Consider the following 21,723-nt stretch of genomic DNA (forward strand, 5'->3'; position numbering starts at 1 on the left):
GATTTGTTTCCCTGAAAAACCCCCTTTTCAGGATATATTTCTGTTTAATTTTCTATAGCTGGGTAAGCACTCTGTACTGTTCCTGGGGCTGTTTTAAAAACACTGTCTGTGCTGATCCAAATCAAACAGACCTTTAGAGGGTACTGACAATGATGTCTTCATTGAATATGATCACTGCGAAAGCTTTAGCTCCTTGTTTGCTCTGTAATGCTGTGCCAAGATCTTGGCCTTTAGATGTTCCCAGAATCCCTGGAAACATTACTTATTTGTTTGTATCAGCATTAGAATGGTTTTGCATTCACAACAAAATGTGAATCTCTTACTGGGTTGAAGTTGTTTTCTTTACCTAATCATAAGACTTGAAGCCTGTTGGAACAGAATTTTAAGTAAAACATACCAGAAGTCAGAGTAATAGGATTCCTTTGTTTTTCAAGCTTTGATAGAAAATTTCTTCCTAAATATTACAGCATTAACATTTAAAAATTCTGAGGGATACTGATGAGAACTATGATTAAAGATTCACAATATTTCACTTTTAAGACATAAAAAACTACTCTTCATATCCTAGCCTGATGACTTAAAGATATCAGCAGGGTATCATACAAATAATCCGAACACTCAAAATGGGCTTTATTTAAATATCATAAAGGCTAAAGATTATGGCTCTACCAAAATAAAACACTAAGAATATGAGCAGAAATAACATTTCACAATTTCTGTTTGGAGCTTTTAAAATAATACTGTAGTAATTGATTCCTTTCTATTTTGGCTACATTTTGAATAAGAGAACAGAAGCATTTAAAAAAGTGGGTCCTTTTAAAAAATGACAAAAAAAGGCAAGTCAATACCAAGAACCAAGCATACTCCCATTAAAGGGAACAGGGAGGCCTAGGGAGTACAGTCCGCTCAGTGGTTAGTCAGATAGCATGGGCGCCACACGTGCCCACTGGTGCGTGTCAGCCTTGGTGCCAGGGCGGCAGGGCCCTGAAACATGGAGAGGTAGACAGTTTCACTGGCTCCTCAGGCCAAAGTCCAGGCAGAAGTTGGCTTTGTGAGGTTCCTGTCGTCCTGCCAACCCATGGCACTCCTGGGACACTGCTAGGAGAACACTGGCCAAATCCTGCATGAGAAGTCACCTCCATCACAGTCTCCTCAATGTTGGGGGTCAGACTACAGGAAACCCCTTTTATCAGATTTTATGGTGTCTGTACACTAGCCAAGGAAAGTAAGGGAAAGAGAAAGAAAGCAACTTGTTTAACCTCATCTAACAGAAAGGAAAGGATTCTCCAAAGTAGCTGATCTAGGAACGAAGCCCAGCATCTCTAAATCTCAGCTCAGGGTACTAGGTTTTCATTTACCCATGGTTTTTAGAAACTTAAGTCATTAAGATCCTATCTACTCTGGGCTATCATATCATTGTTTCTCTAACAGAGAGTGGCCCAAAGCCATTGTTGGACACATAAAAAATAATCTGTGTACCATTTGACAATAATCTATACACAAAGCACATTCAGCCATACACATATCTCCACAGTACAGACACATATTTAAAAAATTTTTAAAAGCGGAGAGGTCTTCATCTGTCATTCTTAAGGCTCCTAATAGGAAATATCCCTTTTAATAAGGTTCCTCAAACACCACATGCCTATGTAGATGCAGAGATGAATATTCACATACCTGTGTGTAGATGTTCAGAAACAAACACGACCACTATACACATGCGTGCTGTCTCTTTTCTGAACCAATAAAGACAATGCTTTCCTAAGGAATGTCTGAATTTTATTGTACTTTTTTTTTTTTTAAAAGAAAAGAGAATATCATAAACAATTTCTTTCAAATGGATAAACTTAGACAATTTATCAACGCTTCCTTACATTTTTACACCACGCTGAACTCCAACAGGTTTTTGTTTTAAGGTAAACCAGGTTTTTGGTTCTTCCCTGTGGAGAAGTTACTTTCAAGTCAGTGAAAGTTCTTGGCCTATGATTAAAAGTCTTTGCCAATTAGTACTCAACAACTTCAATTCATTTTTTTCTGGTTCAAGATGAGTAGGAGCCTAATAAGGCTGTGATAAAAGGGCAAAAGGCACTGAGAGCCAAAAGCGGATTAATGAGCTCCTCCATTTATTTGTCTTCCTAACAGCTGAACTGTTACAACTATTGACACTCTTCAAAAGGTTCCGCTCTGAACCCTGTCCAGGCACTGCAGGCTCCAATGGACATCTTCAAATCCAGAGAATGGAGGGGCAAGAGCTCCCCCTGTGTGATGCCAAAACCAACAAAGCCCCATGGATCAGGTAATGAAACTTCAGCTTTTCCCCCTTTGAGATTTATTTACTGGCAGCTGACAAGGGGCAAATTCAGCTCGAATTGTGCAGTCAGGGCCCTGTCAAGCTTTTAGAGGCAGCCTTGTCTTGAAGCACCTTCATGACTGGCATTTCACTCAAAAGCCCTCGGCACTGGTCCTTAACAGCTTATGACATCACAAAGGACACTCCAGACAGATGCCTACATGGCATCCTGCAGCATTTTAAAAGAGAATTAGTGGTTTTAATTATGGTCGTAGTATGAAAGGGAACCATGCAAGCTCCACAGGAGACCTTTGATCAGACCCTTTTGCTAGTACAATGCCACGGAACTGTGACTATTCCTGGTAAGGGGCCTTTTCTTGCTGAATGACTCACCAGTGATCTTTGAATGCAGACAAGCTTCTAGCCCTCCCTCTTCATTAGTGAGCATTTCTATACAGGGGCCTATATAGTGCTTGGAGTCTAGGAGCTATACAATTGGGGGGAAAAGAAGCCCTACAGATTCTGGCCTCTACTTAGGAAGTGCTGAAGGACTCTGAGTGACTTTATTCATTAAAACAGGTTGCTATTAATTAACTGTCATAATAAAATAAAGAACTATTATTTGCATTTCTTACTATGTTCTCTTTAGTAATATGTATAAAAGATGCTTGTAACAGAAATGAATTTATTGAGCCCCTTCCCCATCCCCCCAGTCCCTGCCTTTTTTTTCCCCTTTGCATTTTGGCAGCAGGAGCCTACTAATTATTGGGCCTAGATCTCTGAGTCCAAATAGAAGTAAAACATAAATATAAAATTAAGTAAATGCAAAATCCTTTTTACTTGCCAATCAGTTTCTGCAACTGAAAGAAGCAAACATCAAATTAGTTTTTTTTTTTGATTTCAGAGATCGATCTAAGACAGTAAAACACAAACTTTTTTCAAAATATCACCCACTTGGTGTTTAGCTTGAAGTGTAAGACTAACAACTATAGCTACTTTGTACAAAATGTACTCTCACCTAAAGCCTAACAAGATTCATTTTTTTTTCCCCAGAAAACATAAAATGTCTTTGGTCTGGTATTACTATAAAAAATTTTTAACCTTTAAAACTGATCCCAATAAGCATGGCCCTTAAACAGTTCATGGTCAATATTCAGTTATATGAAAATAGTTCATTCTCTTCTAGAATCTAATAAAGCACAGTCATCTGGTGAAAGACTGGAAGTCAGAAGACTTTTCAAAAGCTTCTCACTGAAATGTTAATTTGGTAACATGGGATAAACAGAATTTTGCATAAGTGGGAGATCTGTCACTTAACACCCCATGAAACAGTCCTGCTGGACCATGTTACTTATATCTGGGAGATGACTGTATCTCAGAGATGACTTAGTTTTAAACGTTTTATGCAGTTCCTTTTCTTGAAGGAAAAACTTCTGGACTTCAGAATTTTGGAAGCTGAATGACGAGCAGGTTTTTCACATTTTGCTGTCTCAGACATTTTTCCTACTTCTCAGACTTTGCAGTTCTTTTCTTAGGTGCTTTACGGCACCTAAAATATCAGCGTGCTGTGGATCATTCCGTGCTTTCTGAGAATACAGGCGAAAATGTTTGACGGTTTCAGATAACAGGACTTCAGGGTCTGCATGTCTTGCCTGAAGGCGCAGCATCCGCTCACAGGCGATGGCATAGTTCTTGTGCCAATTCACTGGGTGCTCCTTTTGTAAATAGACAATCTCCTTATAAAGCTAGAAAACAGCAGAAATGTTGGTATTCCATTGTTAATTTTTTTTTTTTTTCAAAAACAAAAAAAACAAGAGGAATTAACAACAACAACAACAAAAAATCCAAGCAGCCTCTAGTAAAAATCTAATCATTGCTAGGCCATGCAGAAAATGCAAGGATGTTACTGTAATTATTACAGTAGAGGGAGGTAAATTTGCTGCATCTAAAACTGCTTCGGAGGTTTTCGGATGTTGCAGTGGAAACGTTAAGACACACTGTGTCAGGACAAAATGCTCTTCCTCCAGAAAGATGTTCTGGGGAAGGGATTTAATTTTAATTCATGGAAAGCTATTTACTCAACAGGTAAAAGGGTTGAAACTCTAAATTTAGCTATTGGAGGAAAAAAAAAAAAAAGCTTTCTTTAGAAGACTGCCCAGAAAATGCACTTGAAGGAATTTAAATGTTTGTCCCATATTTTTGCCAGAAATTTCTCTCTACAGTAAAAACAACACTAATAACAATAGCAAAGATAAAACAATCCAGACAAATTCATTATCATAGAGGCTGGGTGTGACGGGATTTAAGAGGCATCCATAAAGTGAGATACTGAAAAGCTTCACAGTATCCAGTAATTTACAGTTTTGATAGTTAAAAGTTTGCCCATAGGAATTTAGAATTTCATTTTTCAACATCAGAGAGAAGATTAATTGGATAGAGTTAGATTTTTTTTTTTTTTTGATAGGGAGTTTTCTAGAGAAAACACATCAAAAATTTAACCAGTGAAAAAGCAGATACAAATCTGCAAAACAGAATATTACAGTTGCTTATTTGGGAATGTCACAGCTTTCTTGGAGATTGTCAGGTTGGGGATGTATTCACAGCTGTTTACCTGTAGACTTTCTGAGAGCGCGGAAAAGCAATAGTGCTTTCTCTAAGGAACAAATGCTTTTTGAATTAGACATGACATCAGTTAGTTAAAAGAAACGCAATCATATTGTCTATTTTTCCGGTTCCCACTCCGGGGCAGACGAATGCATACCTATTTTAAAATAGCACCCTCATGAAAAATTCCACAATCCATGTTTTGATATATCTTTCAACAGTTAATAACCCTCAGTCTTCCAGCTGCCTTTTAAAGCAAATTTCCCCTTAGTTCCCTTCCTTTTACACCACATGGAAGAGGCTGGGCATGGTGGCCCATGCCTACACTCCAGGCACTTTGTGAGGCCAAGGCCAGAGGATTGCTTGAGACCAGGAGCTGGAGACCAGCTTGGCCCACAGAGTAAGACCCCATCTCTAGTTAGAAAAAATAAATAAGAAAAAAATGGGAGAGAATCACCGCGCACTTTCACATACAGCACGGTGATTGTCAGACTCCTACCCTTTATCCTCTTGGTCAAATTTTCAAAGCTTCTTTACCCTTTCCTCACCATCCTTTTTTCTCCAGTGGTTTCTCTTCATGAGCCCTCCCTGATAAGACACGGGCGTAAAGGCTGTAGCAAACTGCCCCACACTTAAAGTAGGCATTCCGGAACTGTTCAGTTTTCAAAATCCTAAGTGTTGCTTTTTAAAAAAAATTAAGTATAATACATGTTTCTTTACAAATCTATGACACTTAGATTGATGTTTGTTACTTTTCTATGTTTAATTTTTGCAGGTACACGGTATATATATTTATAAGGTGCATGAGATTTTGATTCAGCTTGCCTTGTATAATGATCACATCAGGGTAAATGGGGTATCCATCATCTCAGGCATTTATCTTTTCTTTGTGTTACAAACAATCCAATTATACTCTTTTAGTTATTTTTAAAGGTATCGTAAATTCCTGTTGACTGTAGTTACCCTGCTGTGCTATCAGATTCTAGGTCGGATTCATTCTAAATATATTTTGTACCCATTAACCATCCCCACCCCACCGCCCCACACTAAGGTGCTGAAGTCCAAACCAGATGGCAACACTTCCAGCCGCATTTCCCCAGCTACTCCAGGAAATGAGGCTCATTCATAACCCATCTACTAGTCTTCAGGCATCAGGAAAACTGTGCTACCTTTTTCTGGAACACTTTGTTACTGATGCATTATCAACTTATTTTAGATGTCCTATTAAGCTACATGTGCCATATCTTAAGAAGCTCATCATTTCTCATTATGTGGCATTATATTTCTTCCTCTATATTTATGTGTTACTGTGACATTAGTCTCAGTGGACCGTATTCTGTTAGTTGGGGACACTTTCAAATTATCCAATTTATTCCTATAACATTGGTTACTCCTTGTCCTGCTCCCCAACCACACCTAAATTATTAAGTCACCTGAACTTAATGTTCTGTATGAGCTATTCAGTAGTATAATGTACCCCGCAACAAAAATATTCTTTTTTTTTTTTTTTTTTTTTTTTTTNCACTCATGTTACCCAGACTGGAGTGCAATGGCGCGATCTCGGCTCACCGCAACCTCCGCCTCCTGGGTTCAAGCAATTCTCCTGCCTCAGCCTCCTGAGTAGCTGGGATTACAGGCGCGCACCACCATGCCCAGCTAATTTTTTTGTAAAAAATATTCTTTATACCTAACAAGAACAGTCTTGAAAAACTAGCACCGGGGGTGGTAATTAAGTAATTATCACCAAGTAATTGGCTTTACTTGTCTTGTAAACATTGTCATATATCTGGAGACTATGCAAAGGAGATACCAATAATCTGTGTTCACTGAAAAAAAATAAACCTTACTGACCCAAAGGGACAATAACAAATTCACAGACGAGCTTTAGTAGTAGCCTAACTGACCATGGGAGAGATCACTGATGAGAATATAAAACAGTAAGTCTCCTATCTCTCCCAACTAAATATTGCTTGTTTTTCACAGAATTACAAGATACTGGAGATAAACAGCATTATGCTATGAACAGGATATGAAGGACAATCTTTTAAAAAAATTTAAAGCCCCCTTTGTTTTTTCTTTTTCAGAAAAAAAAAAAATCAAGGCCTGGAAAGGTTCATTGACTCACAGTTGACAACTAATGGCAGAGTGGGCCTAGAAGCTGGGCCTCCCTACTTCCAGACAGAACTCCAGCATGCTTGCTGCATATAATCAGGTATCTTGCTGTCCTCAAGTGGGGTGCCTCGGAGGGTTCTGCCTTTGCCCCCATGGCTCGCTTCTTATGGACTGCTCTCCCCTCCCTCTCTCGCCTCCTTGCCCCACCATCTGTCTGGTTAGCTCCTTCTGATCTTTCAAGATGACACTCCAATGACGTCCCCTCTGGAAGCCTTCCCTTCCTGCCTCCCTTGCCAGCCTACTCCCCAGCTTGCTCCGGTCCAGTGCTCTGAGTTTCCATAGCACCTCTGTATGCCTCTTGCAGAACTCACAAGAATGAACTGTGACGGAGGACCTGATCTTCTGTCTCCCTCTCTAGCCTGACACCTTTTTGATAGCAGGGATAAGAGTTGATTGTCTCCAATACACTATTTGCATGGAGTGGGTGCTTAAGAAATGCCTTGTAAGTGGATGAATAAGTGAATAAACAAGGAACTAGTGATCACAGTTTAGGAATAAAAGTGGTCACGCTGATTGGACACCAGGTTATTTTGATTTAGCGCCAAACACTTGCCCTGGCTGAGTAGAACCACAGCAGTTTAGAGATAATAGCAAAAACAGCAGCTCAGACATACAGGTCCTATGCTCTGTTTTTATTGTACCTTGTCAGGATATTAGTTTCCTACACAGCAGACTATGCAAGTGTCCAAAGTGCCCAGTGCCGTAAGTCATAGAAAAGTAGAGACTCTTAAATAGTGCCACAGCAAGTCTCCTGTATCTGTTCCTGCTTCCCATCAGAGAGGACAGATTTGTGCAAGAGCTTCAGTGTGGTTGTGTCTTCCAAAGGTTCGTTTGCCTTCCTGGGGCCACAGTTAGAAGACGGAGCCAACCTCCATGACTGTTGATCTCCTCTCATGAAATCTCAACAAGCCATGGCCTTGGCATTTCAAGTGTAGCCAGATAATGACTTTTGCATAGAGAGCAACCTGCTAGACCTTGTTTTATATGAAGCTATTATATTAGTTTCCTATTGCCATTGTAACAAATTACCACATACATTTATTATGTGTGGTTTAAAGCTGTGTTTTAAAGCAACATATACTTATTATCTTGCACTTCCAGAGGTGAGAAGTCATAAAACCAGCATGACTGTGTTCCTTGAGGAGGCCTAGAGGAGAATCTGTTTCCTGACCCTTTCCAGCCTCCTCCAGAGGCGGCCTGCGCTCTTTCACTGCTGGCCCCTTCCTCCATCAGCAGTCAGCGTGTAGAATCTTCATGTGTCTGTCTCTCTCTGCCCTCTGCTTCTGCATCACGTCCACTTCTCTGACTCTGACCTGCCTGCTTCCCTTTTATGAGGACCTTGATGATTATGACGGATCCACCTGGATAATCTGGGATAACCCCCGTCTCAAGACTCCTAACTTAATCCCTCCCAAACCCCGCTTTGTTACATAGGTAACATACTCACAGGTTCTGGAGATTAGGACATAAGACATCTTTTTTGGGTGGGAGGTGTTATTCTGCCTACCACAGCCATTTACTTTGGATATTGTGATACAACTGAGCATTTGTTCATACATGCTGCTTTATAACATCCAAATTAAGATGGAAATGAAAGGATGAAAACTCTAATGTGATACAACCTCTAACCATCCTGAACAATCACCGTCACCTTCCCACCACTATATGTAAAAGTGTGACAGGGGCTTCTGCCAAGATGGCCGAATAGGAGCAGCTCCAGTGCACAGTTCCCAGCGAGGGCAACACAGACGCCGGGTGATCTCTGCGTTTCCAACTGAGGTACCAGGTTCATCTCAATGGGACTGGTTAGACAGTGGGTGCTCGCCCAAGGAGGGCAAGCTGAAGCAGGGTGGGGCATCACTTCACCTGGGAGGCCACAAGGGGTGGGAGAACTCCCTCTCCTAGCCCAGGGAAGCCATTAGGGGCTTTTCCTGACACTCTGGCTCAGATACTGTGCTTTTCCCATGGTCTACACAACCCCCAGACCAGGAGATTCCCTCTGGTGCCTGCAACACCAGTGTCCCAGGTTTCCAGTACAAAACTGGGTGGCCGTTTTAGCCACAGCAGATTTTTTTTTTTTTTTTTCCATATCCCAGTGGTGCCTGGAACACCAGTGAGACAGAACGCTCATTTCCCTGAAAAAGGGGGCTGAAGCCAGGGAGCCAAGTGATCTGGCTCTGTGGGTCCCACCCCCACAAAGGCCAGCAAGCTAAGACCCACTGGCTTGAAATTCTCACAGCCAGAACAGCAGTCTGAGCTCCACCTGGGACAGTTGAGCTTGGTGGGGGGAGGGGTGTCTGCCATTGCTGAGGTTTGAGTGGGCAGTTATAACCTTGCCTGTGTAAACAGTCACTGGGAAATTTACAGAGCAACTGGGTGGAGCCCACAGCAGCTCAGCAAGGCCTCTGGAGGCCGACTGTCACTAGACTCCTTTCTTACTGGGTAAGGCATCTCAGAAAAAAGGCAGCAGCCCATCAGGTATTTATAAATAAAGCCCCTACCTTCCTGGACAGAGCACCTGGGAAAAGAGGTGATTCTGGGTACAGCTTCGGCAGACTTAAACATTCCTGCCCAGCAGCTCTGAAGGGAGCAACAGATCTCCCAACATAGCGTTCAAGCTCTAATAAGGGACAGGCTGCCTCCTCAAGTGGCTCCCTGACCCCTGTGTATCCTGACTGAGAGACATCTCCCAGCAGGGGCTGAAAGACATCTCAAGCAGGAGAGCTCTGGCAGGTACCCTTCTGGGATGAAACTACCAGAGGAAGGAACAGGCAGCATTCTTTGCTGTTCTGCAACCCCTGCTGATGATTCCCAGGCAAACGGGTTCTGGCGTAGACCTCCAGCAAACTCCAGCAGACCTGTAGCAGAGGGGCCTGTTAGAGGGAAAACTAACAGAACAAAATAGTTTCAACATCAGCAGAAAGGAAGTCCACTCAGAGACTCCATCCAAAGGTCACCAACTTCAAAGACCAAAGGTAGATAAATCTACGAAGATGAGAAGAAACCAGTGCAAAAGGCTAAAATCTCCAAAAACCAGAACGCCTCTTTTCCTCCAAGGGATCATAACTCCTCACCACCAAGGGAACAAAACTGGATGGAGAATGAGTTTGACAAACTGACAAGAAGCAGGCTTCAGAAGATGAGTATGAACAAACTTCTCTAAGCTAAAGAAGCATGTTCTAATGTAATGCAAGGAAGCTAAGGACCTTGAAAAAAAGGTTTGATGAAATGCTAACTAGAATAACCTGCATAGACTTGATGGAGCTAAAAAACACAGCACGAGAACTTCACAAAGCATACACAAGTTTCAATATCCAAATCAATCAAGCAGAAGAAAGGATAACAGACTGAAAATCAACTCAATGAAATAAAGCGAGAAGGCAAGATTAGAGAAAAAAGTGAAAAGAAATGAACAAAGCCTCCCAGAAATATGGGATTATGTGAAAAGACCAAACCTACATTTGATTCATGTACCTGAAAGTGATGGGGAGAATGAAACTGTAAGGTTGACCTAAAGGATGGAGAGGCAGACCCAGGCTCAGGTTTAGAAAGTTTATTTCAACCTGCCAGGCCAGCTGCCTCTCCACAGGCAGCGAAGGCCGCAGCCTGGCCTACAGACTACGGGAGTTATATAGGGGGTTTGCAGGTAGCTGGTGCTATTCTAAGAAAAACCGCATCTTGGTTCTTAGGTGTTAACATTCTGCTTAATTGGGTCACCACCCTGGGCTTGAGAGCTGGGTGGGACCACATCCTGGAACCCAGGTGCCCTGTTTACAAGGCCTGAGGCTGTTTTTGTTGTGAGCTCAGCTTAGCAGGGGAGAACGGGGAGGGGGTCTATGGGCTTGCCTTGCTGTGACCCTAACATTCCAGCCTTTTGTGATATATGTAAAAGAAAGGGAGAAGGGGTGCTGTTCATTTCTAGCTGCTTCATGCTGAGTAGGGACGCTGGTTGGGGTGAGGCTGGCATGCAAGTTGTAGTCCTGGAATACCATCATGTCTTGTATTGCACTGCAGATAAAGGCTTGTAATTGATTCTGCAAAATCTGGCTGAAAAGACGTAGGAGACAAGGGCCAAAGACCAAGAGAAGGGGGAGAGTTACAGCACGGTTAAGGAGCGGAAGTAGCCAAGGGGCCCAGGAGCTGAGAGACGAGCTGAGAGACCAGCTGGGCCAGGAGGGCCAGGCAGAAGAATTGTTTTCATTTCTGGGCTCGGTCTTTGAGTCTTTTGACTGCATCTTGCACTATTCTGGATTGCTTGAGATAGAAACAACATTGTTTGTCTAGGAAGACGCAGAGACCCACCTTTTTCAAGGGTAAGTAGATTGAGGCCTCTGTGGATCTGGAGGACAACTGCAGCCAGTGAATCTATTTGTGTTTGGAGGGTAGAAATGGACTTGGTCATGTCCTCTATACTGTCTGTAAGGACTTTGGAGATGGAGCCATAGCAGGAGAGAGAGTTGGAAAGCCCAGCAGTTCCTGCTGCAGTGCCTGCAATTCCTGTAGCTACTCCTAGTCCCACAGCAGAGGTATGAGCTGCACCGCCCGACGGTGCTGGATAGGATTGCTGACTGGGATGGATAAGGATTGGTTACCTGGGGCTATACTAACTTTTAGGCTGAGGAATACTAGGGTACAGGTGCCAGTCCAATTAGTGGGGAGGCAAATATAGGTGGAGGTGCCGCATAAAAAGACACCTTAGCTTGGCAGACAGAATTGGTTGTGTATGTTGAAAAGATGTGAAAATTTGTTGTTTTTTAACGTCCCTGCAAGTGCAGCTGCAGTGAGTGGCTGCAGGGGTGCATTAGGAGGAGTATGAGTGCCCTGCGGTGCTTTATTTTCCCAGTGCAGTAAGATGCATTTGGTGTCTACCAGAATCCAGTGAGAGGAGGTGTTGGTAAAGAATGGGTGGAGGAGACAGTCTTGAGTTTTAGGTGACTTGGATTCATAGGAGGGCAGCCAGGGATGGAGACTTAAGCAGAGACAGTGTCTGCCATTGCAGAAGCCTGACTTCTTCTTAAGGAGTAGGGTGATGTTGAGTCCTAGAGGAGTTTTGAATATGTTTTGGCTGGTATGGTCGGTGGAGGGTTTGAGCTGTGAAGTTACGCTTTTCGGGGGCAGGTGGCCTATGTGGTGGCCGGTCGGGGAATGGCGCTGAACGCACAGTGGGGCCTGAGAGAGCAGAGCTGTTTGTGTGGTGATGGGGTTTAGTAGAGGCTCAGCTTGACTGACATAGGGAGTAAGGGAGGTGAGATATCGGCGTAATAACAGAACTGCTTGTCCAGTGGGAGACTGAGGTTTGTTATGTTCTGTGAAGGATTTAGAGAGTTGTATTAGTTGCTGTAAATTATATTGAAAAAGTCCCCCTAATTGAAAGTGGGGTGAAAGGTTACTCTGGCGTGGATCCAGTCTTGTGTGGGGAAGAGGACGGCAGTGTAGGCAGTGTCCGAGACAGAGGCACAGCCAACAGCTGCTTGCCAGAGCTGGGATACACTGGTTTAGTTGGAACTGAGTCGAGAGTGTGGTGAAGGTAGCATGGCAAGGGATGGGGTAGGTGTTGGCGAGAGGGGGTAGGAGTAGCAAATAAGCAAAGGGTAAGGATCAAGGTAGAAAACTGGACTTTATCTGGGGTGAAACTGCACAGGGTGCCTTGGAAGGTAAGGTCAGTTATCCAATGTAGAAATGAGAGTAGGTTCTTCAGGGAAGAACCACATAATATCCTCTGTGAGACGGCGAAGCGACAAGAACAAATACAGGACATAAAAAAGAGGGTAATTATTTACTAGTGACTGTTACTCCTGTTATTAGTGCAATGATTAGGCAAAAAATTATGGCAGTGAAGGCTCTCTGCTTGCTGTTCCACATTGAGGGGTCTACAGCACATACACCTACTGCAAACGAGAGGAAGGAAGGCCATTCCCGCGAGGAGGATGTGGTAAGCAATTTCCATTTAAGGGCATTATAACACTTGATTTGTAAAAGGAGCAGGAACAAGTGGGGTTATTTTGCCTAATTGTCTGGTGGCAGGGCCTCTGGAATGGATGTGAGATGGAGTCTGGTTGGCCCGAGGACGACACTGCAGTACTGATGAATGGCTGGCGAGGAAGGAGTAGACGGACCAGTGGGGGCCTTGGGGGCCTGTTTTAACGTGGAAAGATGATATCATGAAGTAAGTCCTGAGCGTTTGGCCGCCGTGGGGGTGGTGAGGTGAACCTGGAAGGGGCCTTCCCATTTTGGTTTAAGGCTTGTGGGATTGAGGGTTTTTAGAAAACATATTCTCTGGGGAGTAGGGCCTGGTTAGCTGGGCCTTCGAGAGGCCTTAGGCGGGTCCAGCCGGCGTGTTCTTGGAGGAGGTATCCGATGAGGGGGAGTGTTGGGAGATACTCTCCTAGTGGAGAGTTAAGAGGGGCCTGTTTTGTAAGAGGAAAGGGCATCCATACAGTAACTCAAATGGGCTCAGGAGGGTGCTTTTGGATTTCGAGAGAGTTTGGTTAGCTGAGTCTTAGGGATCCCATTTGCCCTTTCTACTTTTCCGGAGGACTGGGGTCGGTATGGGATACGCAGGCACCACTGGACGCTGAGGGGCTGAGAGGCTTGTTGGGTGATTTGGGAGATGAAGCTAGGGCCGTTGTCTGATTGTATGGAGTGCGGGAGACCAAATCTAGGGATGATTTCTGTTAAAAGAATTTGGGAGACTACTGCAGCCTTTTCTGAGGAGGTGGGGACGCTTCTACCCACCTAGAGAAGGTGTCTAGGGGATAAGAAGAAACCTAGTTTATTTTGACAGGAGGCATGTGGGTGAAGTGTACTTGCCAGTCTTCTCCTGGGAATGATCCTCTTAGTTGGTGTGTGGGGATGGGAGGAGGGTAGAGGGCCCCTTGAGAGGAAGTCAGAGCATACATCACAGTTGGAGGGTATGTCCTTTAGTGTGGTAAATAGGTGGGGAGAAGAGAAGCAAGGGCGACGGAGAAGGTACAGGGGGCGTGCACCGATATGAAGGGACTGGTGAAGAGCTGTCAGAATTTCCTTAGTTTGTTCTTGAGGGAGGATGAGTTTGTGATTTTTGACTATCCAGCTCCTCTGGAAGGAGGCTCCTTGTTGCAGTAGTGAACAATTCAGCAGGGCAATGCTGGGGTTGGATTGTGGGAGTGATGAGGAGGACAGGGGCAGGGACAGAGGAAAGGGAGGCTTCTTTTGCTGCCTTGTTGGCCTTTCTGTTCCGTCCCGAGATTTCATCTGATCCTGTCTGCTGTCCTCGGCAGTGTATAACTCCTGCTGTAGCTGGGAGGTGTGCAGCTTGGGGGCATTGGTAACTAAGGGGACCATTAGTGATGGAGGTTCCTTTGGCAGTAAGAAATCCTCTTTCCTGCCAAACAGCGGCATGGGAGTGAAGGATGTAGTAGGCATATTTGGAGTCTGTGAAAATGTTGACACATTTCCCTTTGGAAAGGGTTACAGCTCTAGTGAGAGTTTTAAGTTCTGCTTTTTGGGAGGAGGTTCCATGAGGGTAGGAATTAGTTTCAATTACTCAGTCAACAGTGACAACTGTATACTCCGTGATTTCATGGGAATTGGCTGATTTAGAAGAGGAGCTATCTATGAATAACTGATCGTCAGGATCGGGGAGAGGCTCAGGGGAGATATTAGGGAAATGAGGCTGCAAGTGATCAAGGACTTCAGTACAGGAGTGAGGAGGAGGGGAGGAAGACAGTGGAAGTAGAGATGCAGGAGTTAGGGGAGCACTTTTGGAGAGGCAGAACTCAGGTTTTTCGAGAGAGGGCACGGAGTAGTTGGATACGAGAAGGGCAAAGGGTACGTAGGGCTCGGGAGGAGAGGATAAATTATGTGAGCTGCGAACAGTGGTGTCTTGACCAAATGTTAGTTTTTTGCTTTCCAAGGCTAGGGTGGCAGCTGCTGCTAGGGCTCGGAGGCAGGTTGGCCATCCTTGAGCAGTGGTGTCTGGTTTAGAAAGGTAAGCTACGGGAGCAAAGGAGGGGGAACGTCCTTTTTGTTGGCCAAGGATGCCAAGGGCTATTCCATGTTTTTCAGCTGTGTACAGAGTGAATGACTGAGAGACGTCAGGCAGAAACAGAGCAGGAGGGATGACAAGGGCAGCCTTAAATTTGTGAAAGCTTGGGATTATGATGTGTGAAGGGGCTCATTTAGAGGGCCTTTGGCAGGTTCACAGAGTGGGCAGGCTAGGAGGGCAAAATTGGGAATCCATATTCTGAAGAAACCTGCTAGCCTTAGGAAAGAAAGGATTTCATTTTTTGAGATGGGTGGGGGCAGGCTGTCTATTAGTGCTGTCTGTGCTGAGGTCATGGCTCGGGTCCCAGGGCAGAGTTGGACTCCTAAAGTTGTCCTTTAGAGGGGGAGACCCTGTATCCCTTATTAGTGATAAAGTTCAAAAGGGTAATGGTGTGAGTTTGAGAGTCCTCTTGGTAGGGGCTACAGAGAAGGAGGTCATCCACATACTGGAGAAGCCGACTAGGAGAAAGGTCTAGAGAGGTGAGGTCTTGAGCCAGAGCTTGCCAGAAGAAATGAGGACTGTCCATGAAACCTTGGGGGAGGACGGTCCATGCGAGTTGTGACTAGAGGGAGTCAGGATCAGTTCAAGTGAAGGCAAAATGATTTTGGGAGTTAGGATGAAGGGGAATAGTAAAAAAGGCATCTTTCAGATCGATGGCGGTATAGTGGGTTGTGTTGGAAGGGAGGAGAGGGGCACGTAAGGGTTGGGAACTACTGGATAGATGGGGGGGACTGCCTGCCAGCCTGGACTAGTCAAGAACTGTCTGCCTTTTTGACAGGGAGTATGGGAGTATTTATTATATGGAGAATGGGTTCGTCTGAGATGGCTGTGTGAGAGGAGTTTATGATGGGCTGTAAGCCTTTTTGATGGCTTAATGAGATGGGACATTGAAGAATCCTAGGAAATTTGGAGGGGTCCTTTAATTGGATTTTGATGGGGGTCATGGTGTACTGCTATGGAAGGGATGGTAGTATCCCACACTATTGGATTAACAAGGGAGGCGGGGAGTGGGTACTGGTGGGAGGGGTCAAGGGCTGGTGTGGTAGCGGAGAGGAGGAGGAGAGAGTCTGGTTGTGGGGGCCAGAGGAAGGTGATGGAAGCTGTGAATTTGGCTAGGAGGACAGCAAGGCATGATAAAAAAGAAAAAAGAGTGAGAAAACAGTATTAAATAAAGAACAAGTAAGGGGCTTGGTGGCCTGTGGATATGAGGCAAGTCCATCAACTCACACAACTGAGACTGGAGAGAGATGAGTTGGTCCTGGGAATTCAGGCAAAGCTGAGTATGTGGCCCCGGTATTGATTAAAAAAGAGATAGGCTTACCTGTCACTAGTAGAGTTACACTGGGCTCTGATGCAGTGATGGCAGATAGGGCCGTGGGCCTTGGGCCTCATCAGTCTTCAGCAGCCAAGCCAAGGAGCTGCAAGGGTGCAAGTGATTCTTCACCTTTTGTCTTGGTGAAGGGGTTATGGGTTGGAGGTGCAGGCTTTTCTGTCTGCCTGCTGAGAGGACAGTCAGAGTTCCAGTGGCCTATCTGCTGGCAGATGGAGCAAGGGCTTTCTGGCACCCGTGAATTGGGACATGCCCGTGCCCAATGGCCTATGCCCCCGGAAGTGCACTGCTGTCAGGTTTTTTGTACTCCTGGGTGCCATAGCCAGGTTGGCAAATGGCTGCTGCTAGAAGCTGGTATTTAGCACCATCTCTTTGGGCCTTGTCTATTTTACTTTGTTCATCGCTATTACTGAAGACCTTGAAGCCAGGTTAAAGAGGTCTTCTTGTGGGGTTTGAGGGCCATCTTCAGGCTTTTTGAGCTCATGCTGGATGTTGGGGGCAGATTGGGAGATGAAATGGGTATTAAGGACAATAGTCCTTTCTCGGGAGGCAGGGTCAACGTGGGTATATTTCTGGAGAGCCTCTGTCAGGCAGGAGAGGAATTGGGCAGGGTTTTCATCTGCTTTCTGGGAAATTTCTTTGAGCTTTTCAAAATTTATAGCCTTATGGGCAGCTTTGTTAAGGCCTGCCATGAGGCAAGTAATCATGTAGTTACAAGATACTCAGATCTGTAGGCTGATATTCCCAGGCTGGCTTCTCTTGGGCGACAAGAGCCGCCCCTACAGGTTTAGTAGGGTCCTGCCAGTGAAGGTCATCAGCATGTGCCGGTGCTGCAAGCCACACTCTTTCCTTCTCAAGGGGAGGAGAGTAGAGGAGAGGATAATATGCAGATCACACCAGGTAAGTTCATAAGACTGGGTTAAGAGATTTAAATTATTTGATGTAAGTGTCTGGATCAGAGGAGAAAGAAAGACCTGAGGCGCTTTTTGATTTGGGAGGGATCAGATAGAGACGTGGACAATGACTTCCAACCCCACCACTTCTCCGAGGAGGAGTAAGGGAGCTGGCCGTGGGGGATGCCATGTTCGGGAGCAGGTGTGGGGTGAAGGTAGAAATTGGAGAGGGGGAGGGGACAAGAGCTGGAGCAGGGATCAAAGGCGGAGGTTCAGGGTGTTCTGGCGCCAGGGTTATGATTTCCATTCTTTTGCATTTGCTAAGGAGTGTTTTACTTCCAATTATGTGGTCAGTTTTAGAGTAAGTAAGTGTGATGTGGTGCTGAGAAGGATATAGATTCTGTGGATTTGAGATGGAGTGTTCTGTAGATAGGTCCTTCACTGGCAGGACCCTACTAAACCTGTAGGGGCGGCTCTTGTCCCCCAAGAGTATTGGATATCCTTGTTAATTACCTGTCTTGTTGATCTAATATCGACAGTGGGGTGTTAAAGTCCCCCACTATTATTGTGTGGGAGTCTAAGTCTCTTTGTAGGTCATTAACAACTTGCTTTATGTATCTGGCTGCTCTTGTACTGGTGCATATATATTCAGGACAGTTAGCTCTTCTTGTTGAATTGATCCCTTTACCATTATGTAATTGAAATTAATTTACAGATTCAAAGCTACCATTGACTTTCTTCACAGAATCGGAAAAAAAACACCTCAAATCTCATATGGAACCGAAAAAGAGCCTGTATTGCCAAGAGAATCCTAAGCAAAAAAAAAAAAACCAAAGCTGGAGGCATCATGCTGCCTGACTTCAAACTATACTACAATGCCACAGTAATAAAAAAGCATGGTACTGGTACCAAAGCAGAGATATAGACCAACAGAACAAAACAGAGGCCTCAGAAATAATGACATACCTACAACCATATGATCTTTGACAAACCTCAGAAAAGCAGGCAATGGGGGAAAGGAGTCCCTGTTTAATAAGTGGTGCTGGGAAAACTGGCTAGCAATGTGCAGAAAGCAGAAACTGGACCCCTATCTGTCACCTTACACTAAAATTAACTCCAGATGGATTAAAGATTTAAACATAAAACCTAACACCATAAAAACACTAGAAGAAAACGTAGACAAAACCATCCAGGGCATAGGCAAGGACTTCATAACTAAAACAACAAAAGCAATGGCAATACAAGCCAAAACAAGACTCTAATTAAAATTCAGAGCTTCTGTACAGCACAAGAAACCATCATTAGAGCAAACCGGCAACCAACAGAATGGGAAAAAAAATTTTGCCATCTACCCATCTGACAAAGGGCTAATATCCAGAATCTACAAAGAACTAAAACAGATTTACAAGAAAAAAACAAGCCCATTCAAAAAGTGGGTGGACAATATGAGCAGACACTTTTCAAAAGAAGACATATATGAGGCCAACAAACATATGAAAAAATGCTCATCATCACTGCTCATTAGAGAAATGCAAATCAAAACCACACTGACATACCATCTCACACCAGTTAGAATGGCGATCATTAAAAAATCTGGAGACAACAGATGCTGGAGAGGATATGGAGAAATAGGAACACTTTTACACTGTTGGTGGGAGTGTAAATTAGTTCAACCATTGTGGAAGACAGTGTGGCGATTTGTCAAGGATCTAGAAATAGAAATTCCATTTAACCCAGCAATCCCATTACTGGGTATAACCCAAAGAACTATACATTGTTCTACTATAAAGACACATGCACAGGTATGTTCAATGCAGCCCTGTGTACAATAGCAAAGACCTGGAACCAACCCAAATGCCCATCAGTAGTGGACTGGACAAAGAAAGTGTGGTACATATACACCAACGAATACTATGCAGCCATAAAAAATGTTGAGTTCGTGTCCTTTGTGGGGACTCAGATGAATTTGGAAACCATCATTCTCAGCAAACTGACACAAGATCAGAAAACCAAACACCACATGTTTTCACTCGTAGGTGGGTGTTGAACAATGAGAACATGTGGACTCAGGTACAGGAGCATCACACACTGGGGGCAGGTGTGGGGGTAGGAGAGAGACAGTGGGGGCTGGGGAGGGATAACATGGGCAGAAATGCCAGATACAGTATGCACCTAAAGTATAATTAAAAAAAAAAATAGGATTGCTGGGTCGAATGGTATTTCTATCAGTGGGTATATACCCAAAGGATTTTAAATCATTCTCAGCAAACTGACACAAGAACAGAAGACCAAAACTGCATGTTCTCACTCATAAGTGGGTGTTGAACAGTAAGAACACATGGACATAGGGAGGGGAACATTACATACCAGGGGGCCTGTCAAGGGATGGGAGGATGGGGAAACGACAGGAGAAATATCTAATGTAGGTGACAGGGTGATGGATGCAGCAAGTCACCATGGCACATGTATACCTATTTAACAAACCTGCATGTTCTGCACATGTACCCCAGAACTTAGAGTATAATAATAAAAGTATAACATACGTCATATGCATGAGTGTAGAGTTGAGCTTTCATTGCTGAAGGCATGTTAGCAGTTTCTGCGAGGTTAAAGATGAAGAACGGTGTTTTCATCCTGGGAGGGGGGATAGGAACCTTCATTAAAATCACACAGCCAATTGCACATTCAGGGCTAAATCTTTCCAGGTTCTCCACTGATAAGGGATATACAAAATCCTTTACTGTATCATTTTCAATTCTCTCATATTCATGGACATTTGCTCTGAACCAACAACAATCCCTCCAGTCACCCCCTAAGATGCTGCATTCACACTAATCCTTTAGAATGAAAGCTTATATTCTTCATCACTATTACATACCATTCTGCCTCCAAATGTACGTTATTATAATGCAAGAGAAGCCAGGAAAAGGGAAACTTGCTGAGTTTGCCAACACATCCCTGAAGGTACCCATCACGAAGCTCATGCTATGTGTGCCCAGTTCTTCAAAGGCTGCTAGACCCTTAGACCCCATGAACTGATCCAGGTTGTGTTCAGCACACCAATTAAATCAACACCTGCCCAAATAATGACCTGCTTTCTTCTTTTATGTGATTTCTTTCCAGCTTTCCCACACCCAATCACAATAAATTGTGCAAATTTGTTCCTATGACTAGACTGACAAAATATACCATTTTCTGACTCATTCAAAAATACTATTGCATAAACCATAGTGTGTGTGTATGTATGTATATATATATATATATATATATATTTGCAAAGACCTCTTTAAACTTATGTAGGCTCTTTATATCGTCACTGTTCTCAGTGCGCAATCCCTAGCTCAGACTGTGCATCAATACATTTTTGCTGAAGGAAGCACTCCATATGTACAAGATACTCCTGTCTGCATGACTTAGGACTTTTACGTTAATACTTAGGCCAAAGTTTGTTAGTGTTACTTTGATTTAAAAAAAAAACAATGACAGGAACCGAAAGAAGCAGTAGCATCACTATGAAATGTTCCATCCAGGACAGGATGACCTCTCTCCTCTCTGAACAACAGGAAAGTATAGCATCCATCAGATTAATATTTCAATCTCCTTTAACATGTGTCTGCTCATTAGACTATAAGCTTCATGAGGATAGGAACTGTGTCATTCAAATGTGTAGCTTCAATGCTGAGCACAGTGCCTGGCCTCTAGTGAGTATTAAGTGCTTAACTAATTAACAGGCACATTACAAATGGAGGCAGGTTTGTAATGATTAACTTCTACTCAATGGATTACACTCACTTTAGTTAAGGCAAGTAAGCATAGGAGATACGAGTGTTCCAGAGGCAGACAGATGTGAGGTTTGGACTTCATCACTAGCAGGTATATGTCCTTGGACAAGTAACGTTTCCACGTCCAGTTTGCTCTTTTACAAAATGGGGATCATAACTTCCTCATAGGTTATTGTGTGGATGAACTGAGATATTCCTGTATAAGGACTAGTATAGTGCCTCAAAAACATAAATGCTCATAAATGCTATTTTTATGATCACTACTCACCCCTACTGTCAAAAATGCCATAGGCTACTTCTCTGCCACATTTAAAAACAGACCACAAACACAAAAACATAGATTAGTTTACCTTGCTTGCCACATTTCTTCATTGGCCACAGATTCCCAAGAAGATGGATCAAACCTGTAGTTACAAAAAAACAGTAATATCTGTCATCCACATTTTTATTTATTTATTTATTTTTTGAGATGGAGTTTCACTCATGTTACCCAGGCTGGAGTGCAATGGCGCGACCTCGGCTCACCGCAACCTCCGCCTCCTGGGTTCAGGCAATTCTCCTGCCTCAGCCTCCTGAGTAGCTGGGATTACAGGCACGCGCCACCATGCCCAGCTAATTTTTTGTAT

The 21,723-nt window shown here is 43.8% G+C and overlaps 1 protein-coding gene and 1 long non-coding RNA gene across 2 annotated transcripts in view; one reads left to right on the forward strand and one right to left on the reverse strand.

The window, feature by feature from the left end:
- Positions 1-1,757: 1,757 nt before the first annotated feature.
- TMEM260 (transmembrane protein 260) overlaps positions 1,758-21,723 on the reverse strand; it is a 74,634-nt gene continuing 54,668 nt past the window's right edge. The window contains exons 14-16 of the mRNA XM_037739475.1: positions 21,448-21,527; positions 19,859-19,949; positions 1,758-4,035 (exon numbers count right to left, since the gene is read on the reverse strand). Coding sequence (XP_037595403.1) covers positions 3,781-4,035; positions 19,859-19,949; positions 21,448-21,527 — 426 coding nt within the window. The 3' untranslated portion in view covers positions 1,758-3,780. The remainder of the gene's footprint in view (positions 4,036-19,858; positions 19,950-21,447; positions 21,528-21,723) is intronic.
- Positions 11,248-13,327, forward strand: LOC119471707. Its single transcript, XR_005200772.1, has 3 exons — positions 11,248-11,379; positions 12,872-12,998; positions 13,091-13,327. It is a non-coding gene; the product is annotated as an uncharacterized LOC119471707 (long non-coding RNA).

Source organism: Cebus imitator, unplaced genomic scaffold, assembly GCF_001604975.1.
Source record: "Cebus imitator isolate Cc_AM_T3 unplaced genomic scaffold, Cebus_imitator-1.0 Scaffold70, whole genome shotgun sequence".
Taxonomy (NCBI): domain Eukaryota; kingdom Metazoa; phylum Chordata; class Mammalia; order Primates; family Cebidae; genus Cebus; species Cebus imitator.